Source organism: Neovison vison, chromosome 7 (genome assembly GCF_020171115.1).
Source record: "Neovison vison isolate M4711 chromosome 7, ASM_NN_V1, whole genome shotgun sequence".
NCBI lineage: Eukaryota > Metazoa > Chordata > Mammalia > Carnivora > Mustelidae > Neogale > Neogale vison.
This window is the reverse complement of record NC_058097.1, coordinates 12,086,509-12,108,825: the sequence shown is the minus strand read 5'-3', so window position 1 is coordinate 12,108,825 and position 22,317 is coordinate 12,086,509. Positions and strand designations below refer to the sequence as shown.

General features: G+C 45.3%; 2 protein-coding genes across 4 annotated transcripts in view; one reads left to right on the top strand and one right to left on the bottom strand.

Annotated features, from left to right (window-relative positions):
* RFWD3 (ring finger and WD repeat domain 3) overlaps positions 1 to 16,701 on the bottom strand; it is a 54,027-nt gene extending 37,326 nt beyond the window's left edge. For 2 of the 3 annotated variants that reach the window (XM_044255733.1, XM_044255735.1), the window contains exons 1-2: positions 16,606 to 16,701; positions 3,586 to 4,111 (exon numbers count right to left, since the gene is read on the bottom strand). In XM_044255733.1, the coding sequence (XP_044111668.1) occupies positions 3,586 to 4,109 (524 nt within the window). In that variant the 5' untranslated portion in view covers positions 4,110 to 4,111; positions 16,606 to 16,701. Of the gene's footprint in view, positions 1 to 3,585; positions 4,112 to 13,030; positions 13,108 to 16,605 lie in introns of those variants that run through there. The other variant, XM_044255734.1, reaches the window with a different exon arrangement.
* Positions 7,539 to 14,083, top strand: LOC122911241. Its single transcript, XM_044255736.1, has 2 exons — positions 7,539 to 7,546; positions 13,098 to 14,083. The coding sequence occupies exon 2, from the start codon at positions 13,099 to 13,101 to the stop codon at positions 13,942 to 13,944; it is 846 nt and encodes a 281-aa protein (XP_044111671.1). The 5' UTR covers positions 7,539 to 7,546; position 13,098; the 3' UTR covers positions 13,945 to 14,083.
* Positions 16,702 to 22,317: the final 5,616 nt, after the last annotated feature.

The window sequence follows — 22,317 nt, the reverse complement described above, 5'->3', positions numbered from 1 at the left end:
TTAGAGGTCCTCACTCCACCATTTTTTATGTCACTCAGGTTTTCTTTTTTAAAAATGCTAACAAGCAAGTTTACCAACTAATTTTGGCAAATGTGTGCTAACAGCAGCTACAGCCACCATGAGAATAGGCACAGAAGAACAGTATCTCCTAAGACCACTTTAATCAAATGAAATCCATACTCCACACTAAAGTTAGGCTAGTAGTTGGCTACTGACATGCATATTGAGCATTCTGCATAGAAACTGGTAAAAAATTAAGTGATTTTTCAAAAAACCCCATTCATTAACATTGCTTTAATATAGCAAAAGGCATTTCCAAGGTCAGATGGGGACAAAGGAAAGGGGAGCTACCGTCATCAGAAGGCAGTGCTGGGGTTTCTCTTTGAAGTACAACCTTGAAACCCAAGAAATCGTCCTCTTTCCCTGCACTTATCGTCTCTGAATTAAATACCAGTGTAATAAGCTCTTGACCCTTGCTTACCCTCTGTAGTCCTGGATTCCGTATGTTCCATGAGAACAGGAACCTGATCTGTCCTGTTCACAATGTATCTCCAAGGCAAAGTTCAGTCTCTCACACAGCGGAGTATTAGAAATATTTGATGGGGGCATCTGGGTGGCTCAGTGGGTTAAGCCTCTGCGTTCAGCTCAGGTCGTGATCCCAGAATCCTAGAATAAAGCCCCACATTGGGCTCTCTGCTCAGCTGGGAGCCTGCATCCCCCTCCCTCTCTGCCTGCTTCTCTGCCTACATGTGCTCTCTCTGTGTCAAATAAATAAAATCTTAAAAAAAAATTTTTTTTGATGAACGAGTAACAACAATAACAGCCAGAATCAAGCAGCCTCAAACAAAGAAACAGGAAAGGAGTTTGTGACCTTGGCTGAAAAGCCTGTTGGGAGAAATTCCTTATTACTCAGCTTCCCCCAACTTTGGCTTCTCAGTGGAGTCTGAGGCAAAAGGTGCTCATCCTCGCCCAGGCTCTCAACACCTGATCCAGAGATAGCCTGTCAGGTGAGTAAATGCCAAACACCATAATGACAAATTCATGTTAAGAAATTCAGAAGGTATATGGGACGCCTGGGTGGCTCAGTCAGTTAAGCCTCTGCCTTCAGCTCGGGTTATGATGCCAGGGTCCTGGAATGGAGTCCCACATTGGGCTCCTTGCTTACCAGGGAGCCTGCTTCTCTCTCTGCCTCTGCCTGCCACTCTGCCTGGCTGTGCTTTCTCTCTCTTAGACAAATAAATAAATAAAATCTCACCAAAAAAAAAAAAAAAAAGAAAGAAAGAAAGAAAAAAAAGAAAAGGAAAGAAATTCAGAAGGTATAATAAGCAATCAGTCCTAGAAAAGCTCCTATTTTTATGTGAATTTAGTGTGGAATTTGCTTCTAACAGTATTTAGGGGGAAAAGGTTTTTTCTTTTTAAAGATTTTATTTACTTATTTGACACAGAGATCACAAGTAGGCAGAGAGGCAGGCAGAGAGAGAGGGGGAAGCAGGCTCCATGCCGAGCAGAGGGCCCGATGTGGGGCTCGATCCCAGGACCCTGAGATCATGACCTGAACCCAAGGCAGAGGCTTAATCCACTAAGCCACCCAGGCACCATCGGGGGTTAAAAGTTTTAAATACCACATTTATTTGTGTCCAGAATCTATGCTTTCTCCACTAAATTGCACAATCCCTGGCCCTTTAGGTTTATTCCCTTTGTAGAAACAAACACAATTATCAAAGAGCTCAGTTGAAATCCTTTCCCATCTATATTCCATAACAGTCCCTGAGCACAGTTCTACATATACCTAGCAGTTTTCTGATTAGAGTTTAGCTTCTCTGTGTTAATTTCTTTTAGGAGAGTCATGCTGACTGTACTGGCAAGAGACTTTGGTCTCTGTGGCATTTCTTTTCTTTTCTTTTTTAAGATTTTATTTATTCACTTGACAGAGATCACAAGTAGGCCCTGAGGCAGGCAGAGAGAGAGAGAGAGGAGGAGCAGAAAGCCTGACATGGAGCTTGATCCCAGGACCCTGAGATCATGAGTTGGGCCGAAGGGAGAGGCCTAAACCACTGAGCCACCCAGATACCCCTCTGCGGCATTTCTATTTCTCTCTGTAAACTGGCATCTGGTTTTTAAGTGTTATTCTCCTGTGAGTTGGGTTAACACAAGAGTCTCCCACGAAAAGCAATCAAATCTGCCTCAACTGCCCTCCCCCGAATAAGTATATGAACAACCAAGGCTGAGGAATACTATGAAGTCTCCTGGCAGTTGGCCAGTTCCTGGGACATCACTTTCAACTCAGTCCACAGACTCTGAAAAAGGGTTCCCAAACTGCACTACAAGCTGCCTTCGCCTATGACACAAACAGATGAAAATTACTTAGCTTTCATAATCAGAGGGAATGACACCTTAAAATAAGGTTAACATGCATCTGAAACTCTTGTCAACACAAAACTAAGCACATCATCCCTGACGGGTCACATCCAGAAATGGCCAGACTAGAGACTAGAGCCACAGGAATAGCAGCAGCCCCCCCCCCCACCAATACAGTAATCAGCAGAATCCACGGAAAAGGATGCTGAGTCCAGGATCAGAATTCCAGGATCTGGAATCCCATTCCAGAGCTACCCTAGTCAGAACACAAATTATTGCATCAGCTTCCTCATTTGTAAAATATAGTCAACAGATGGCCTAGGTGAGGCTTTTTCTATCATCTCATTATTTTCATAATGGTAAGGAAACAAATGGATGTGACTGAAGCTTCCTCTATCTGCCTGGATAGAAATGAGTCAGATCCAGACTTCACTACCAACTCAACCTTGTCCCCTGCTGTAGCTATGAGACCCTGAACAAAACCCTTTCTTAGGATCCAACTTTCCTTCATATATAAAATGAAGATGTTTAGACATTATGAAAACATTTAGAAGGCCAATGTGAATTAAAATATTTCAAATAAAGCAGGAGGAAGTTAAAAATCAGGCAAGGCATAACCGGTGGTTATTTTTCATTGTAATCTTGTCAAGGCTTGACAGCTAAGCTCTTCAAAAGGCAAGTTCAAATGAAAAACTATGAAAGAAAATTATTTTCAACTCTGCAACACATTCTCAGGTGAGGAGGGGTGGAATGTTTAACCATTATCTGATCCAGAGTCAGACAAGGTCTAAATTAATTCACATTTTACTTTTCACAAGGCTTCTCTAAATCCAGCCTGCTTGTCTTCCAAGTCTACCGCACCATTACATGGGGTACCAATTAATGATGGATACTGGGTACATGGAGTATGAACTTTTAAGTTAAAAATATATATATACTTTTTTGATATGCAAATGATTTAAAGAAGAGCCAGCCCCTACAGAAACCACTGCCAATAAACTACCACCTAGTTTTCAAGGCACATCAGTGTAACGTACTCCTTCAGTGACTCTGAAGTAAATAAGACAAGCACTTTTATTTTCATCTGATTTGTGAGGAATTAGGGGTGCAGAAAGGCTACCCGACTTGCCAAAAGTCACAGTGCCAAGCCTCAGCAGCATTAAGGGCATAACCAGGGTTCATAATTCCCCACCTGGCACCAACCCCAAGATTTTAACATATTCTTACCTGGCACTGTCTGTCCTCTGAGACCCTGCGGTTCTTGACCTGCGTGAGGCAGACCCCCTACTCCTCCTTGATCTCACTGGTCCCACACTGTGGTCTGAAGGGGGTCTCAGGAATTCCAGCATGCCATGAAGTCTCTGCAGCCCACTGATGAAGCTGTTCATTGAATCCAATGATGACACCGGGATGGGGTGGTTAACACGAGATTGCTGTCTATGTTCCTCTGAAGCCCCCGGATTAAGGTTCCCTACACGATCTTCTCCCAACAGCTCTACTTCTTCTGTCAGGTCAACAGACATCTGTGTAGCAGGTGGGAGCAGGGGCAGTCCCACTTGGCTGCTGGTCCCTCCATCAGGAGCAGGCTGGTGCAGGGGTGGCTCCCTTTGGCTGCTGGCCACTTGGGTAGGTAGAGGCTGGAGCAGGGGTGGCCCCTCTTGGCTGCTGACCACTTCAGCAGGAACAGGCTGTTCTGCTACGTGAAGCTCTAATTGCCCATCAAGATGATATTCCATTGCTTCCTGAGCCATCTCTGGAGAAGTAAGATTTGTAAAAAGTATCAATAAAAATAGGCAGAACATGCCACATAGCTGATACAATCATATCTAAGTCTTCCAGATCTTCTGTTTAAGATCGTTTTTGGCAAAACTGAGAATCTTAAAATAAGTAACTAAAATCTTCTCTTTAAGTCAGAAGTGTTTGGTAATCAGTAACTTTTTTCTCCATAATAGTACTTTTTTTTTTTTTAAAGATTTTATTTATTTATTTGACAGAGAGAAATCACAAGTAGACGGAGAGGCAGGCAGAGAGAGTGAGGGAAGCAGGCTCCCTGCTGAGCAGAGAGCCCGATGCGGGACTCGATCCCAGGACCCTGAGATCATGACCCGAGCCGAAGGCAGCGGCTCAACCCACTGAGCCACCCAGGCGCCCATCCATAATAGTACTTAAAACTAGTTTTCCAGTTTGTACTTTGAAAACATGACGGCCTGCGATCATAGTACTATCTTCTAAAATAGAAAGATCTATGAAGCAAGGGGATTGATCTTTTTTGTGTCTGAAAGTGATTTCCCAGACCTCTAGCAGTTCTTTGTCGTGACCCAAATACAGGTACTTACCAAAATACATACTATACTTGACTTTAGTAGGTGCAGACAACATTCATCTTTCACAGCACCAAGTTACAAAGGATAAACAAAGAAAGGACATTTTTACGCTTGCAGAATTAACTCAATACTAACCCCAAATTGAAATTTACCCAATTTCTCCAAAAAAGGCTGATCAAACTTTATTTGCTCTGTCCTTTCTGGTATTTTTGTTTCCCATCTCTAATGCTACTGGTTAGGCCACTTAACAGACATTTATCAAGCACGTGGCATGTCCCCTTCATAGTTTCTTATCTCTAATTCCACAATGTTAATCCATTCAAGAAATTTATTAAGCACCTGAGAAGCAGATACCCCACAGAGGTAAAGACAGGATAACCGTGTAACAGATTTTACATTCTTGCATATCGGAAAATAAACAAATAAATGTGGGAATTATACATTGTGATATTTGATCTTGGGAGTAGGAGTCAAGGAGCACCATTTTAGGAGCACCTGGGTGGCTCAGGGGTTAAGCCTCTGCCTTCGGTTCAGGTCATCATCTCAGGGTCCTGGGATTGAACCCCTCATCAGGCTCTCTGCTCGGGGGAGCATGCTTCCCCTCTCTCTGCCTGCCTCTCTGCCTACTTGTGATCGATCTCTCTCTCTCTCTGTCAAATAAATAAATAAATAAACAATCTTCAAAAACAATTTTTAAAAAGGAGCACCATTTTATTTTATTTTTAATATTTATTTATTTATTTGAGAGACAGAAAGTGAGAGAGCATGCACAGAGGGAGAAGCAGACTCCCCGCTGGGCAGGGTGCTCGGATCATGACCTGAGCTGAAAGCAGATGCTTAAGCCACCCAGGCGTCCCAAAGAAAGCATTACTTTAGATACTCTTTCAAAAAGAGTGAAAGATGGGCACCTGGGTGGCTCAGTGGGTTGGGCCTCTGCCTTCAGCTCAGGTCATTATCTCAGGGTCCTGCGATCAAGCCCCGAATCGGGCTCTCTGCTCAGCGGGGAGCCTGCTTCCCTCTCTCTCAGCCTGCCTCTCTGCCAAATAAATAAAATCTTAAAAAAAAAAAAAAAAAAAAGGAGTGAAAATTGAGCCCAGGCACGAAGGATTAAAAGAAAGAGGCCATATGAAGAGCCAAGGAAGAGTTTCAGAAGGAAATCGGTACAGAGGTCCCCTGATGAGCATGGGTTTGGTGCGACTGAGATCCATGAGCACAGGAAGAGCGCAAGTATGGGACAAGGTTGAGGAGGCAGAACGCTAACACGAAAGGCTTCAGGAAGGAGTTTCTTGCATGTTAGAAATGGAGTGCAGGGGAAGCAAGACTGTCAGCAAGCCAACCAGTTCACAGGCTCCTTGTGGGGGTGTAAACCAGTGGTCAGAGGCTTGGGCCAGAGTAGTAGCAGGAGGTGGAAAGTAGCAGACAACTTTAAGATCCCCAAGCAAAGACGTGAGACTTAAAATCACAGGAAAGATTAAACTACTTACGGAACAGAGACAGAAGAAAAGTAGGTCAAGGACTCAAAGCTGAAACACATATTATAAAAGGCCAAGAGTTAACAGAAGAGCACCCAGAACGAAGACTGTGAAGGAGGTGGAAACCTGGGAGAGCAAGGGGTCTTGGAAGGATGTTTCAAGAATGGAATGGTCAAGTGTGTCTAGTACAGAAGAGTGAACACTACATTTAACAACATGGAGATGACATACAGCCTAGAACAGAGCCGTATCTCCAAAGTTATGGGCGAGGAGGCCAGACTGGAGCGGGCCAAGTCAATACAGGGAGTTCGGATGAACATGGTTGGTGAAGCACACTTATCTTTCTCTAGTCATTCCTGAAAACCCATGAGCAGGACATATCCCCAAAGGCATTTAAGAGAAGATAAGTTACAAGACAAATTCAAGCAGGGTATGAGATAGGCAATTTTTACTGGAACAGGCAGCTTCTTAGTAGAGCTAAAAAGATCAAACCCAAGTGGCTGCAGAGAGAGGGGATCATATGCTCCCGAGAAGCACGCTGATTCCCACTGAGGGGACTGCAGAAACTGGGCACCAGAGGACAGTGCTGAAAGATGGCGCTCAAAGAGAGGCCTGGTTGAAAGCCTGTCTCAGACAAACAAAAGCCAGCCAAACAAACACCTCTTCCGCGGATGCTGCAGAAAACTGGTGGTTTGTGCCAGACAGGCTTAACGGCAGCACGGGTATAGCACAGCAGTGGAAATAAGGAGTTAAGTGCAAGTCTACACATGGAACAGTGTGAGACCTTCCACCTTTTCTCCCCAGCTTTTTCCTCTGCACAAATCCAGGACAAAATATTCCAGTTTATACACATTCTCTACCCAAGGCAGGAGATCAGAGGACTGTTTACTAGAGAAAACCAGCTCAAGAATAAAAGATCTAAAAATACTGATGTTGTAAATCCTCAATAAAATGGCAGGAGTCTCTGTCCAATCTAATTAACAGTAAAAGCCAATTGGTTGATATGGTTCAGTCACTCATACATAGGTTCCAACCTGCTTTCTGGGGGAAAGAGGGGCCCTCCTTAAAAACAAATAGCCAAGGATCAACTGACACTTGAGCAAACCCTCCAGCATGAGAGAGAGACCAAAGCAGACAAGCAGAAGCAACTAGAAGGGAAGAAGGGAAAACAATGCAAGAAAAACTGAAAAGAAACAAAACAACAACAACAAAAAACAACCCCCCACAAACTCCCTCAAAGTTATAGGAAAAGAATGCTAGAGGGGGAAATGGGGGATTAAAAGGACAAATTAGAAAACAAGAATGTCGGGAGCCACGCTGGCAGATTAAGAGCAAAATGGCGCATGCGCTTTTGAGGAACAAGATGTGATTGGCTGACAGCTTATGTAAGAGGTGAATGAACACTGCGGGACCCTTAGGTGGTGGAAGGGAATGATCATGCGCGCGCTGCATGATAGGGCTGCTCATTGGCTATTACAAACCGTATATATGTGCATGAACTTCCGTGTAGGGGAGGAGCTGCGGGGCCCCGGGAGCGGTGGACCAGCACGGGTTCCCGGCGCTGCGGTGTGGTGCGCCTGGCGGAGACCCCCGGGGCCCCGGACGGGGCTGCTTCCAGCGGGGCATCCCAGGGACAGGGCTGCCCCCAGATCGCGGCGCAGGAGAGCGCAATAAAGAAGCTTGCCACCCTGTGTGCCCCCGGGTCGTTCTTGATGGTGAGAGCGACACGTGGTGCCGAAACCCGGGAACGCTTACGTGGCGGGAGGACACACGGGAGCTAGGCAACGATAAGGTAAGAGTGCACCCATTTCTGTCTTGTGACAGGGAAGTTCCTTAGGGACGAGAAGAGTAAAGGTTTCCGGAATGGGAAACGAGATGGCTAGGTATAGAATGGAGGGGCCGTTAAGGGACCTTCTTAAGGCAAATGGCACACCCTTAAAAGCAAAAACGGCCCGCTCATTTTTAAGAGAGGTGGAGGAGGTCGCTCCCTGGTTCCTAGAGGAGGGGCTGCTGAATATTCCGCAATGGGAGCATTTAGGGGAAGATCTCAGGCGCAGTCCAAATATCGCACCTGGAATTCTTGCCGTGTGGTCTTTGGTGAGGGTCTGCTTACAATCTACACGAGAGCCCTTAAGGCAAGCAGTGCAACAGGGAGAGGAAGTTTTTGAGCAGGTGAAGGAGGAGTCCCGTAAAGGGTCCTCACGAGACTCCGATTCCGAAAGTGAAAGCTCAGAAGGGCTCTCAGAGAGTGAGCTAAATGACATAGAAGAAAGGGAGGAAAATAGAAGGGAGGAATCACAAGGTCTACAGGCCTTAGAGGAGCTTAAAAAACAGCTTGAGAAAAAAGAGGAAGCACTAAGGAAGGCCATGGCGGAGTTAAAATTGCAAGAGAAAGCTGTGGCACAGTTAAAATTAAAAGTGGAAGCTACAGCGATGGTGGACCCTACTCTTCCGCATCCCGGCCCAACCGCTCCACCTTATGAGTGGCCTCCACCTTATAGATCTAGCTGTTCCAGAACTTGCCATTGTCCAACTTGCATTGCTCAAAACTGGAGGGAGGTTCTTGGTCCAGAAAGGGGGTTTTTCCCCGTTATGGAGGATCAGAATCAACAGAGATATCACCAACCTCTGGACTTTAAACTAGTAAAGCAATTAAAGGAGGCAGTCATGTCTTATGGGCCCCAGGCTGCCTTTACTGTGTCCCTGGTAGAAACTATAGGGAGCCTTTTCCTCACTCCTGAGGACTGGGGCAACCTAGCTAAAGCGGTTTTGACCGGAGGTCAATATTTGGAGTGGAAGATCCAAAATCAGGATAACTGTCAGGACACAGCGCGGAGAAATACAGCCGCAGGTAATCCTCAATGGAACATAGACATGTTAACAGGCACAGGACAATACCTCGGATCCCATGCACAGAGCAATTATCCACCTGGAGTGTATCAGCAGGTAGCAACTGCAGCTTTAAGGGCTTGGAAGACTCTGCGGGGGGCAGGAGACTTACAGGGGCAACTGTCCAAGGTGATACAAGGACCAAATGAACCTTATGCAGACTTTGTGGACAGATTAATGCAAACAGCAGGCAGAATGTTCGGGGACGCGGACGCAGCTATGCCATTGGTCAAGCAGCTAGCCTTTGAGAATGCTAATAAATGGTGCAGGGAAGCCATTAGGCCTTGGAGGGCGAAGGATTTGTCAGCGTATATTAAAGTCTGCAGAGACATCTCGGGACCAATGGTCCAAGGTCAAGTTATGGCCGCCGCCTTCGCACAGGCCTTACAAGGCGCTGGGGGGACTCGTCCCAAAGGGTGCTTCCTGTGTGGCCAGGAAGGCCATCTGAAAAGGGATTGCCCAAAACGAGGGACCCAAGCGGGGGGACAGAAACAGCCGCAGCCAGTTAAGTTTGTAAGGCCAGAAGGAGCACCCTTGGCTAAATTGCAGGGAGGCCCTAAACCGCAACTTTGCCCGAGGTGCAGAAAAGGAAATCACTGGGCTAGCGAACGTCGCTCTGTGGCTGATATTGAAGGAAACATCCTTCCCACAAATAATTGGGGAAATGCAAAAAACGGGAAGCAGGGCCTGTCCCCCCGGGGCCCGAATCAAATGTACGGGGCGGTTATGACGCTGCCACAAGTGCCGAGACAATTGTACCCACCGACAGGCCCAGAAGAGCCACCTCAGGCTCAGCAGGACTTGACATCTGTGCCGCCACCAGATTGGTCTTAACCCCAGAAATGGGAGTGCAGGCACTGCCCTCCGACTTTCACGGGGGCCCACCGGAGGGCACAGTAGGACTACTTCTAGGCAGAAGCTCTTCCACCCTGCGAGGCCTTATTGTCCACCCTGGGGTGATCGATCCAGATTTTACAGGGGAGGTAAAAATCCTAGTGTCATCCCCAAAGGGCATCTCAGTTATCAATCCAGGGGATAGAATTGCTCAACTTTTGATACTGCCTAGTAAACATGACAATTATGAATCTACAGGCAGGCAAAGGAGTGGAGAGTTCGGATCAACAGGGACTTCTCTAGCCTGTTTAACAATGGACATGAAAGATAGGCCTATGACATTTCTAAAAATAAGAGGAAAACAATTCTGGGGACTATTGGATACAGGAGCAGATAAGAGTATAATAAATCTAGCAGATTGGCCAAAACAATGGGCACTCGTTAAGGCCAACCAAACTCTGAGAGGGTTAGGAGTAGCTACCAGCCCAGATATCAGTGCCTCCTCACTAGATTGGGAGGATGAGGAAGGCCATAAGGGAGTTTTTCAGCCCTATGTATGTTCTCTCCCAATAACCCTCTGGGGACGAGATGTACTTGGACAAATGGATGTTGTATTAACCACAGAAAGAATTTATAGTGACAATGCTAGAAATATGATGAAAGCCATGGGCTATAAACCTGGTCACGGCCTGGGCCCAAAAGGGCAAGGGACTCCTGAACCAACACCCATGGGAGGCCAGGGTTTTTCCCAGTGGCCACTGAGGCAATAAAGATTGAATGGAAGGATGACACACCGCGATGGGTGCCTCAGTGGCCATTTACAAGAGAAAAATTAACAGCTGCAGAACATTTGGTTGAGGAACAGCTTAAAGCTGGGCACTTACGTGAATCAATATCTCCCTGGAATACCCCCATATTTGTTATAAAGAAAAAATCAGGAAAATGGAGATTATTACATGATTTAAGATGAATAAATAGCCAGATGCAAATAATGGGACCCATCCAACTAGGTCTCCCAGTTGTCACTGCCTTGCCTAAAGATTGGCCTTCTATAGTAATTGATATTAAGGATTGTTTCTTTTCCATACCCCTACATCAAGATGACACAAAAAGATTTGCTTTTACCTTGCCGGCCATCAATCATACTGAGCCTGATCGCAGATATGAGTGGACAGTGCTCCCTCGAGGTATGGCCAATAGTCCGACCATGTGTCAGATATATGTCAGCAGGGCTCTAAAGCCATTCCGAAATGCGTTCCCAAATGTTTACTGTTATCACTATATGGATGATATTCTAATTTGTGGCAATGATGCGCAGACTCTCCCAGCTGCGCTGACCTATTTACAGCAACAATTGGCTATATGGGGGTTAACAATCTCCCCAGAAAAAATTCAAATGGGAAATTTAAAGGAATACCTAGGCTTACAAGTCTCCAATTCTATAGTAACACCACAGAGAATGCATATCCGTAAAGACCAGCTCAAAACATTAAATGATTTTCAAAAACTTCTAGGAGATATTAACTGGATACGACCATACTTAAAAATAACTACATCAGAATTGAAGCCATTATTTGAAATCCTGCCTGGGGACCCTAAATTGGATTCTCCAAGAGCACTCACCCCGAATGCCATCAAAGCTTTACAGTTAGTTGAAAATAGGTTAGCCCTAACGACAGCAGACAGATGTGATCTAGAAAAACCTGTATATGCCATAGTCATCCCATCCTTGGGATCGCCTACGGGAGTGCTATGGCAAGGAGGACCCCTACAGTGGATTTATTTACCACATAACCTTACCCGGGTCATTACCCCTTACACCACTGCGGTGGCTACTGTAGCTAACAAAGTCCTTAAGGCAAGCATACGAATTCTCGGAAGGCTGCCTGACATATGTGTAGTCCCTTATGACAAGAACCAGCTAGACATTCTTACAAACACTGTCGATGATTGGGCCATTGTAACAACCTCCTATCCTGTCATATTTGATAACCATTACCCATCACACCCATTAATTGATTTCTGTAAGGATACCCAACTCATTTGGCCAAAGACATGCAGGCTAGAACCCTTAGCTGGTGCCACCACAATATTCACTGATGGCAGTAAGCAAGGAACGGGTGCTTATGTCATTAATGGACAAGTTACATCTGTGGTGGTGCCTGCAAACTCAGCCCAACGAACTGAATTGCTAATGGTCATCATAGTCTTACAAAGATTTGGTGATCAACCCATCAATATAATCTCAGACAGTAAATATGCAGTTGCCGCCACTCGGCTGATAGAAACAGCCATTATCTCCACCAATCAATCACCTATCTCTTCTTTGCTGACAAGTTTACAGGAGGCAGTGTTGGCTAGGCACGCACCCTTCTACATTGGACATATTAGAGCTCATTCAGAAATGCCAGGGTCTATGGCAGAAGGAAATAAAATAGCCGATGCTAATGCAAAATTTGATTTCTGTGGGACAATAGAAGAGGCTAGAGAATATCATAAAAAATGGCATGTGAACTCCCTAACCCTAAAAACACGATTTAATATTTCAAGAGCAGATGCACGTGATATAGTGAAAGGATGTGGTAATTGCACTGTGCACCTTCCTACACCCTCCTTAGGAGTAAACCCAAAAGGCTTGTTGCCTAATCATCTTTGGCAGATGGATGTAACTCACATACCATCCTTTGGTCAGCAACAATATTTACACTTAAGTGTTGACACCTGCTCTGGAATAATCAGTGCAACCCCCCTAAGGGGTGAAAATGCAAAGAATGTGATGACCCATTGCTTGCGCAGTTTTGCATGCTGGGGAGTACCTAAAAACCTAAAAACAGATAACGCACCTGCTTACACCTCCAAAACTCTTAAGAGTTTTTTAGCATGCTACAATATTCAACATAGCACTGGAATACCATATAATCCACAAGGTCAAGGAGTGGTGGAGAGAGCCCACCTAACATTTAAAACAACCCTACATAAAATTAAAAAGGGGGGAATAGGGGAGGACTACAACACACCTAAGGATCTCACTAACCTAGTAACCTTCATTTTAAATTTTCTAACCCTGGACAAAGATGGCCTTTCCGCTGCAGAGCGACATTGGGGCCAGCAAAAAAAGATGCAAATGATGGTCAAATGGAAAGATATACTTACAGGCCTCTGGAGAGGCCCGGACCCGGTGCTCCGATGGCACCGAGGATCTCTCTGTGTTTTTCCTCAGGATGCACCAACTCCAATCTGGGTGCCAGAGAGGCTCACGAGGATGGTGGTCATGGAGCCTGTGGACCCTGTGGATGACGATGATGATAAATCTACATCCCAACACCAAGACAACGGCGGAGCCAGTTCAGCTGTGGGCTCTCGTGAAAGCGTGGCCGTTCCCACTGCCCCTGACAAATGAATCAGATATTCTACAAGTGGACTCGAACAATTTGCCGGTGTTGCTTCGCCACAAACGAGACTTTGGGATCACCGCAGCCGTAATTGCAGCCATTGCAGCGTCTACGGCCGCCGCAGCAATGGCGCTAACAACATCAGTACAAACTGCTGCAACTCTCAACAACGTCACAGGACTGGTGGCCGAGGCTCTCGCAACACAAGACCAAATCAATGGACATTTACATGCAGGGATTCTCATTGTAAATCAGAGAGTAGATCTAGTACAAGAACAGGTTGATATCCTGGGGTCATTATTGGCTATTGGATGCATAAGGAACATGCCAGGACTCTGTGTTACCCCAGTAACTTATGGTACCTGGAATCTCAAGTTCCAGAATTTAACCCGACAGTTGAGAGCCCAAATTGTCACCCTAAATGCCACTAAGGGGCCCATTGCCTCAGTCCAAGATTGGCTTAACATGCTGCAGCAATCAGTCTCGTTCCTCAAACAATGGGCCGGCCTGGGAGCCTTGGCCATCCTGCTAGTGATAGCCAATGTATTTATGATACGCTGGTTTTGTAGCCTCCGTCGTCGACAACGTCGACAGCAACAACTCATGGCCCAGGCCATGATGGCTCTCGAGGCTGGTACCTCCCCCCAAGTATGGCTAGGCATGCTAGACCGGTAGTCAAAGACGGGTAAGACTGATCCCACACCATAGCAACCTAAGACAGGGGCCCCTCGACCAGGAGGAGTACCCGATGACGGGTAAGCATGGGTAGTGAGGATCGGCAACCTAAGACAGGCACGGTCTCAGCCATCACATATAAATAAAATATAAAAGGGGGAGCTGTCGGGAGCCACGCTGGCAGATTAAGAGCAAAATGGCGCATGCGCTTTTGAGGAACAAGATGTGATTGGCTGACAGCTTATGTAAGAGGTGAATGAACACTGCGGGACCCTTAGGTGGTGGAAGGGAATGATCATGCGCGCGCTGCATGATAGGGCTGCTCATTGGCTATTACAAACCGTATATATGTGCATGAACTTCCGTGTAGGGGAGGAGCTGCGGGGCCCCGGGAGCGGTGGACCAGCACGGGTTCCCGGTGCTGCGGCGTGGTGCGCCTGGCGGAGACCCCCGGGGCCCCGGACGGGGCTGCTTCCAGCGGGGCATCCCAGGGACAGGGCTGCCCCCAGATCGCGGCGCAGGAGAGCGCAATAAAGAAGCTTGCCACCCTGTGTGCCCCCGGGTCGTTCTTGATGGTGAGAGCGACACAAGAAAGCTCTTGGAAATGAAAAATGATAGCCAAAATAAAATATTTAATAAAAGGATTGGAAGAGGGGCGCCTGGGTGGCTCTGTCAGTTTAGTATCTGCCTTCGGCTCTGGTCATGATCTAGGGGAGTCTGCTTCTCCCTCTCCCTCTGCCTGCTGCTGCCCCCGTGTGTGCAGTCACACGCGCACATTCGAACGCTCACACTGTCAAATAAATAAAATCTTTTTAAAAAAGTGGGTTAGAAGATAAAGTCGAGAAACTCTTCTGGAAAATAGAACTAAAAGACAGTAAAAAATGACAGTAACAGGGGCGCCTGGGTGGCTCAGTGGGTTAAAGCCTTTGCCTTCAGCTCGGGTCATGATCCCAGGATCCTGGGATCGAGCCCCACTTTGGGTTCTCTGCTCCTCAGGGAGCCTGCTTCCTTCTCTCTCTCTCTGCATGCCTCTCTGCCTACTTGTGATCTCTGTCTGTCAAATAAATAAAAATCTTTAGAAAAAAAAAGGACAATAATAAAATTAAAATGTCAATCCAGGATATTTAACTGAACTACCAGAAAGAGAACTCAAGAAAGTGGAGAAGAAAGTAAAAAAAAAAAAGACTTCACCATAAGCTCACTTCCCATTAAGAACTCCCAACACAGTAAACTTTCTTCAAACAGAAAAAAGCAGGTTATAAAGGAATCCGCTATAATTCCATTTTCAGGACACTTAACATGTAAAACCCTGTTACTATGTGAACTTCTAAATCATACAATAATAGTACGAAACAAGCCTGGGCATGAAAAATACCAAATTTTTGTAGGAGGAGTTCAGATCCACGTGGGGCTTGAAACAAACACACACACACACACTTTTATTTCTTTTTTTTTTTTTTAAGATGCAATTATAATTATAGCAAAAAGTCAAGGCCAAGATTTGTTAGATCTAGACGGTGAGTGCATAGGTCTCTGTTTCAAATCATTCTCTGTACTTTTCCTTTGGTTAAATACTAGAAAGGAAATTTCTTCCCGTCATGGGTCAGTTCTGATTAGAACAGTAAGGCAGACAGCCAAATGCTACCGAATCCTCTCGGCATCCTCCACAGCAGCAAGTGCACAGCAGATGCTTGAGTACCTACAGAATTATCCATCATACACCCATAAAAGAAGCCAAAACCAAAACAACCCGCCAACCAACCACCCCTCCAACATCTAGGAACATAACAACACCGGATAAAGACAGAGATCCGGGAGAGAGAGAACATTTTCATCTTGGCAGAAAGTTAGTTCTGTGCAACAGCGCGGTCTAGAGAGGAGCTTTCGGACCCACGCGGGGAAATACATATCCTCCAACCCCTGGGCTAGCCAGGAGTGATCCGAGCTTTAAAAAAAAAAAAAAAAAAAGACTGTTGGCTGCGCACCCCAAGTCTGGAGCAGCCTTGTCCTTGACCTCGGCGTGCCATACAAACGCTATCTTCTCCGTGTGACACCAGAGTGGGCGCCTCAAACGTTAACCTCCCCCTTGTCCTCTTTCCAAGCTTTGCTACTTAGATTAAGGTCCGCACCAGGCAGGACGACGGCCGCCAATTACCAGGATAAGGGGCCGCAGCACCGAGTCGAACCGATGTCGGTTCAAATCCCCTCTCGGTGCAACCGGTTCCCTTCCAAAACCGAGATAACGAAATATTTACGTCACAGGGCCGCTGCTAGATAAAGCCGGTTAAGAACGTAAACATTAGGTTCCTCCGCGATGGCGCTCAGCGGGAGGGCACTACTATCTGCACTTGAAGAGCTGGAAGCTCGGCTCTCCGGAGAGTCGCCCCCCGCGAACTCGGCTACGGCCTTCGCCCCCGCCCCTCGCCCCCACCTCTGCCGCCCGCGCCCAGCAAGCCCGAAAGAGCCCGGGTTCGGGCGCCTCAGGCCGGACGTTGGGGCAACCCGGTGCGGTCGAACCTCCTCAGGCGGCCGGATTCCGTGCCTGCCCGCTACTCCCCTTGTGGGGTGTCTCCAGGCTCCGCAGCAAGGGATCAAGCCGGGGAAGTTAGTTATCCCCAAGCCAGAGACCCAAGGCCTGCGCAGAGGAAGCGCCCGCCTTACCTGGGGCCGGGAGGACGCCGTGGGCTCGCAAAGTCGCCACGCTCGCGGCCGTTTTCTGAAACAACTTCCACAGACGCGGGCCAACAGCCACTTCCTGAGCAGCTCAAGTGGCCCGCCTGAGTTGCGGGCGCGGCCTTCTCCTATTGGCCAGCGATCTTAGACGGCGGCCAGTAGCCTGGCTTCTTCTTCTTTTGGTCGCCCTGATTGAAAAAGCGGCTCTCTCATTGGCTGATCCTTGGTACAGACTGGGCGGGACCACGCAAGGAGGCCTCGTACAATTGGTAGAAACTTTCGCCAGTCTCCTCGCGTCCAGCCCACAAGGAGAAAAACAGAACCAGCGTTTCACCGCTCTTTATTTGAACTTTCTGGCGGGAGAAAGTTGCACGAAAAAGATCTCTCGGGTCATTCCGGAGCCCGAGGCGTGGGACAATTGCGTTCTTATACATCCTCTGCTGAGGTTGAAGAACCTCAAAAGTACTTGGCCTACAACATCTCTTCAATCCAAAACTATTGCAATAAATTGCCTGCTACTACTATAACTATCGTCCCATTACTGGACAGCAAACATTTTTGAAGAATCTCACAGAAAGTCGACATCTCACTTTTAGAGGGAAACCTAGAAAATCTAAACCTCAGGCAGAGATGGCGCATTGCCAACATTTTATTTACTCAGCTGTCAATTTTCAGTGGAACTGATGGCATAAATAATTGAAAGTCCTGGGTAATCCCAATATTTTCTCCTCTGAACCTCTTCCCAAAGTCACTGTTCGCATTTGTACTTTTTCTTTTCCTGCCATCTAAGGGACGTGCTACTGAGCCAAAGCATGGCTAATAGGAGAAATGAAACTTTCTTTTGTAAACAAACAAGTATGTTATGGAATACAGTGAAAGACGTCTGTATTGTTATATAAATCCTGCCTATTCAATACAGAAAAATTGGAGGATGCAGAGAAACAAAAAAGAAAAATTGTCTCTATCCAGAGAAGTCATTATTAACTTTGCTTAAAATCTTCATCTACCTAAATACAGTGTTTTAATCTTAAAATATATATAGAATTGCTTTCCATGTCAATGCATGCATAGACACATTATCGAATACTGAGTGACTCTTTGAAAAGAATTTAAATAAAAATAGGTATTATATCACATGGTAAAAAAAAATGGACAACAGCAAGGGCTACTTGGTGAGAAGCACACAGAATGTTTCTAAATGATTCTGGTATTCATTCATGATCAAATCTAATGGCCATGTTTACTGGCTAGGAGAGAAATAGAATACAGACACAGGCCAGAAATTTATAGTCTGGTCTCCAACTTCCAAAATTATATATAGCTAGAGGGAAAGGTGTTGGCTGTGTCTCATTTTAGGGGTAACATTCCCACCTTTATGGGTGATTACTTGCATACCAGTGTTGACTATTGGCTCATTTGTGAAAAGACTAAAAAATAAATGCACTAAGAATCACTTCATAGAAAAAAAAAAAAAGAATCACTTCATAGAAAGTTGTTTGATGGATGTCTTTTTCTTTTTCTCCACCAAAAGATATCACTAATAATGAGTTCTTCTATACTGCATAATAGTAATTAGAAACTGCATGTATAATTTAAAATGCAAAATTTGAAAGAATCATCAAGGTTAAACAAAAGATGCCAAAGAAAATTTTATACTTGTGGAAAGTCGTTTCCTCAGACTCTGGGGAAGAAATTAATTTTCCTCTACCATTAGGCATTCATTCACACACTCTTTCATTCAGTCCACAAGTATTCGACAACTACAGCAATCCTGACTGGTCTGTATCAATGTGGCAGTTGTCTTATATCAATATAAGACAGAGAAGACCTTAGGACACCTGGGTGGCTCAGTTGATTAAGCACCTGCCTTCAGCTCAGGTCATGATCCCAGCGTCCTGGGATTAAGTCCCCCAGTGGCTCCCCACTTAGCATGGAGCCTGCTTTTCCCTCTCTCTGCCTGTTGCTCTCCCTCCTTGTGCTCTCTCTTTCTCTCTGACAAATAAATAAATAAATTCTTTAAAAAACAAAGAGAGAGAAGAACTTGACCTAATAGAACTTCTATCCTCCATGGGGGCGTCTGGGTGACTCAGCTGGTTGGACTTCCAACTCTTGATTTTGGCTCCGGTCATGATCTCTAGGTTGTGGGATCCAGCCCTGCATCAGGGCCCATGCTGGGCATGGAGCCTGCTTAAGATTCTCTCTCACCCTCTCCCTCTGCTCCACCCACACCCCCTCATGGGCACCCTCTCTCTCCAAAAAAGAAAAGAAAAAGAATTAGCATCATAAATGATATTTGGAGATAGGAAGGTAGAAACAAAACAAAAAGGTGGGAGTTTCACCCCTAAAAACAGAATAAAGACACAAGCCAAAAAACAAAACAAAACAACCCTCTATCCTCCTAAGGAGAGGCAGATCATAAAACAAAAAATAAGTAAGGTAATTTCAAGTAGTATCATAAAAAAACAGTAAAACAGAGGGATACGAATGGGAAGTGCTTAGGAAAGCTAGTTTCAATTGAGGGGTTCAAGCAAGGACTCTGAGGTGCTGGTATTAGAGCTGACACCTGATTACCTTAGAGAAAAGTTTGAGAAATGGTGTATAGTCTATAAATTACCATAATAAATAGAGTAAGTTAAGTGCTGTGATAGGCATGGTGGCAGCCCAGGTAATGCAACTGGATAGCACTTCAGGACAGGTGGATTCTGCCTCTCTTGCCCCAACCACCACTAATATTTACAAGGTGCGGCCCATTTATTGATCTCACGTATTCCCGTGCTCTCTCTCTTTCTCTAAAACAAAACAAAACAAAACAAGATGAATTAAAGAATAGAAGAATGCATAGATAGATGGGTAAGGATGTGCTAAATATAGTCTTTAATTATTAATATTAATTACATTAATTTAATATCAATTATTACTATTTATTTTATTAATTGCTAGTTGTAGAGTTTAGGTGATGAGTATACAGATGTTCAGAGTATAACAGTACCGACTTTTTGGTGTATCTGAAATTTTTCATAAATAATGTTGGAGAAAAAAATGAGGTACAGGGCCTTAGAAGACATTCTGTACAAGAAACAACCTGAATATTAAGGTTCATTAGTTTCACAGTGAATCCACCTCTGCCTATGGGTCTGCCAGAGTATAAATAATAAATCTACAAGAAAGACTTTTGTTGTACTCCTACAGAAAAGACAACAAAGGGTTTTAGAGATGAAAACAGGGGTACCTGATAAGCTCTAGAAAAGAATAATTTTTTTAAAAGGTCTTATTTATTTGACAGAGAGATAGCACAAGTAGGCAGAGCAGTAGGCAGAGGGAGAAAGAGGCTCTCTCCACTGAGGAGGGAGCCCAATGCAGGACTCGATCCCAGGACCCTGGCATCATGACCTGAGCTGAAGGCAGATGCTTAATGACTGAGCCACCCAGGCGTCCTGTAGAACAAATTTTTTTTTTAAGTAGGCTCTATACTCAGCCTGGAGCCCAACACAGGGCTTGAACTCCTGACCCTGAGACCAAGACCTGAGCTGAGATCAAGAGTCAGACATTTAACTGACTGAGCCACCACGCATCTCAAAAAGAATAATTCTGAATGTTTGACATGTCAAATTGATTTTTCTCCATGTCTTTATTAATAGAAAAATATGTTCTGGGTTTTTAAAAAATCAAGAACAAGTAAAAGGTAAAAAAAAATATATAGAAATCAACCGTAATTTTATTCCCCAGAGATGATTACTAGAATAGAATATAAGCTCCAAATGTGTTTTGTCTGTTGTTTCTTCAGTGATTGGAACAATGCCCAGTACATCTGCTGTTGAATGAGCTGGGATGAGTCTTGGAGGAAAAAAAAGCAACATGTAGAGGTAAGTGTTAGTGCTGTTAGTATACCCTAGGTAAAGCATACACCAGGAGCAAAAGTGTAAAAATATCAGAACAAATGGGGCACATGCAGGAGACACAGAGACATGCATCTAAGTTTGGCAGGGCTTAAAATTTGAGAACCCCTAGGCTAACATATTGTGTTTGTCCTCTACAGCATTAAAATAATTTTTACATGCCAACCCTTAAAAAGATGAACAATTTACAGAAAAAAATCTGCATTTTAAGCTTTTTTTTTTTTTTTTTTTTTTGCAAAATAGAAAGCTCTGGAAACACCGGAATCTGATTCCTATGTGATAAAAATAGGTTTGGAGCAGAGTGGAGACTGTCTTTCTTCACAAAGTTCATCTGTTCACTGAAGTCCCCTCCAGCCTCAACTTCCTCATTAGATCCCCACCCCCAGACCTTTTAGGCAACCAGAGTTTGCCATCTCGGGTAGGAGAGCTCTAGGATCTGATAGTGAAAATCAGGTTTGGGTCCGAGATACAAGGCCAACTGTATCCAGATGAAGAGTTTGCACCCCTTTCTATAGGCTAAAGGAAGGACTGAACAGTGTTTGCTCAGTTACTACCCTGGTGTAGCAATTCACCCCAAAACTTAGTAGTTTAAGACAACAGTTTACTTAGCTCGTGATTTTGTGCATGGGCAACGTGGGCGGCTGCCCCTGTGTGGTTCTTCCAGTCTTGACTGCACTTGCTCACGTGGCCGCTGTCTGTCTGCCGTGTCCTGTACGATCTCAGCTGGGCCAGGCTGTCTCTGCTCCATGCGGTCTCTCATCTTCCAGCACACTAGCCCAGCTCACTCATGGCTCAGCGGGGTTCCAAGAGAGGGACTGGAAGCTGGTAAGGCCTCTGGAAGGGTAGACTTGGAACTGGCCTGCCGTCATTTCTTCTACATTCTATTGGCCCAAGTGAGCCACCAGGCCAGCCCAGATCCAGTGATGGGGAGGTCGACCCCACTTTCTCATAGGAGAAGCTGCAAAGTCACATCGCCAAGTGGGCTGGATACATTTTGTAAAATATCTATCACAGTTACTCTCAGAGGTATAATCTTGACCATATCCTTCGGAGTAGGAAGGTCTCTTTATGACGGGAATTGGTTTCTGTTCACAACAGGGAAGTGCTGTCTTCCCGCACCCACAAAGAACTCCATGCCAAAGGATATGAGACAGAAAGATGCCCAGCTTATGCTTCTTCCCAGTTTCTTGTCCAGGAGCACCCCTTAGTTTCCCTTTCAAATCACAGTTTAGTAAAAGTTAGACAATTTTAAGAAAATTTTTAGAAAAGATAGGCAAATTTAAGATTTCTATGAATGAATGAACAGAATGTTAGGCAATAGCAGGGAGCTAAGAGCCCAGCTAAAAACACCAAGACATTTCTACACTGCACTGTCTTGTAGAAACTGTGTTCCCCTTGGTCTGCCTGGAGCCTAGACCACCAACTGCATTCATGTCTTTGTGATATGAAGCTCCTACTTATTTGACCAACTTTTTTTTTTCAAGATTATTTACTTATTTATTTATTTGACAGACAGAGATCACAAGTAGGCAGAGAGGCAGGCGGAGAGAGGGGAGGAAGCAGGCTCCCTGCTGAGCAGAGAGCCTGATGTGGGGCTCGATCCCAGGACCCTGGGGTCATGACCTGAGCTGAAGGCAGAGGCTTTAACCCACTGAGCCACCCAGGCGCCCCTTGACCAACTTTTAAAACACAACCAGCTCGTGGGATGGGTAAATTCACATTTGGTATGAATTAGTCGCCAGTATTAGATTCTCTAATACCACGAAGACCCGGGATTGTAAGGGAGCCCAGAAGAGGGAGGAAG

Bases quoted from the DNA above. Each gene is read 5' to 3' on its own strand.
- LOC122911241 (XM_044255736.1), top strand. From the start codon at position 13,099: ATGCACCAACTCCAATCTGGGTGCCAGAGAGGCTCACGAGGATGGTGG.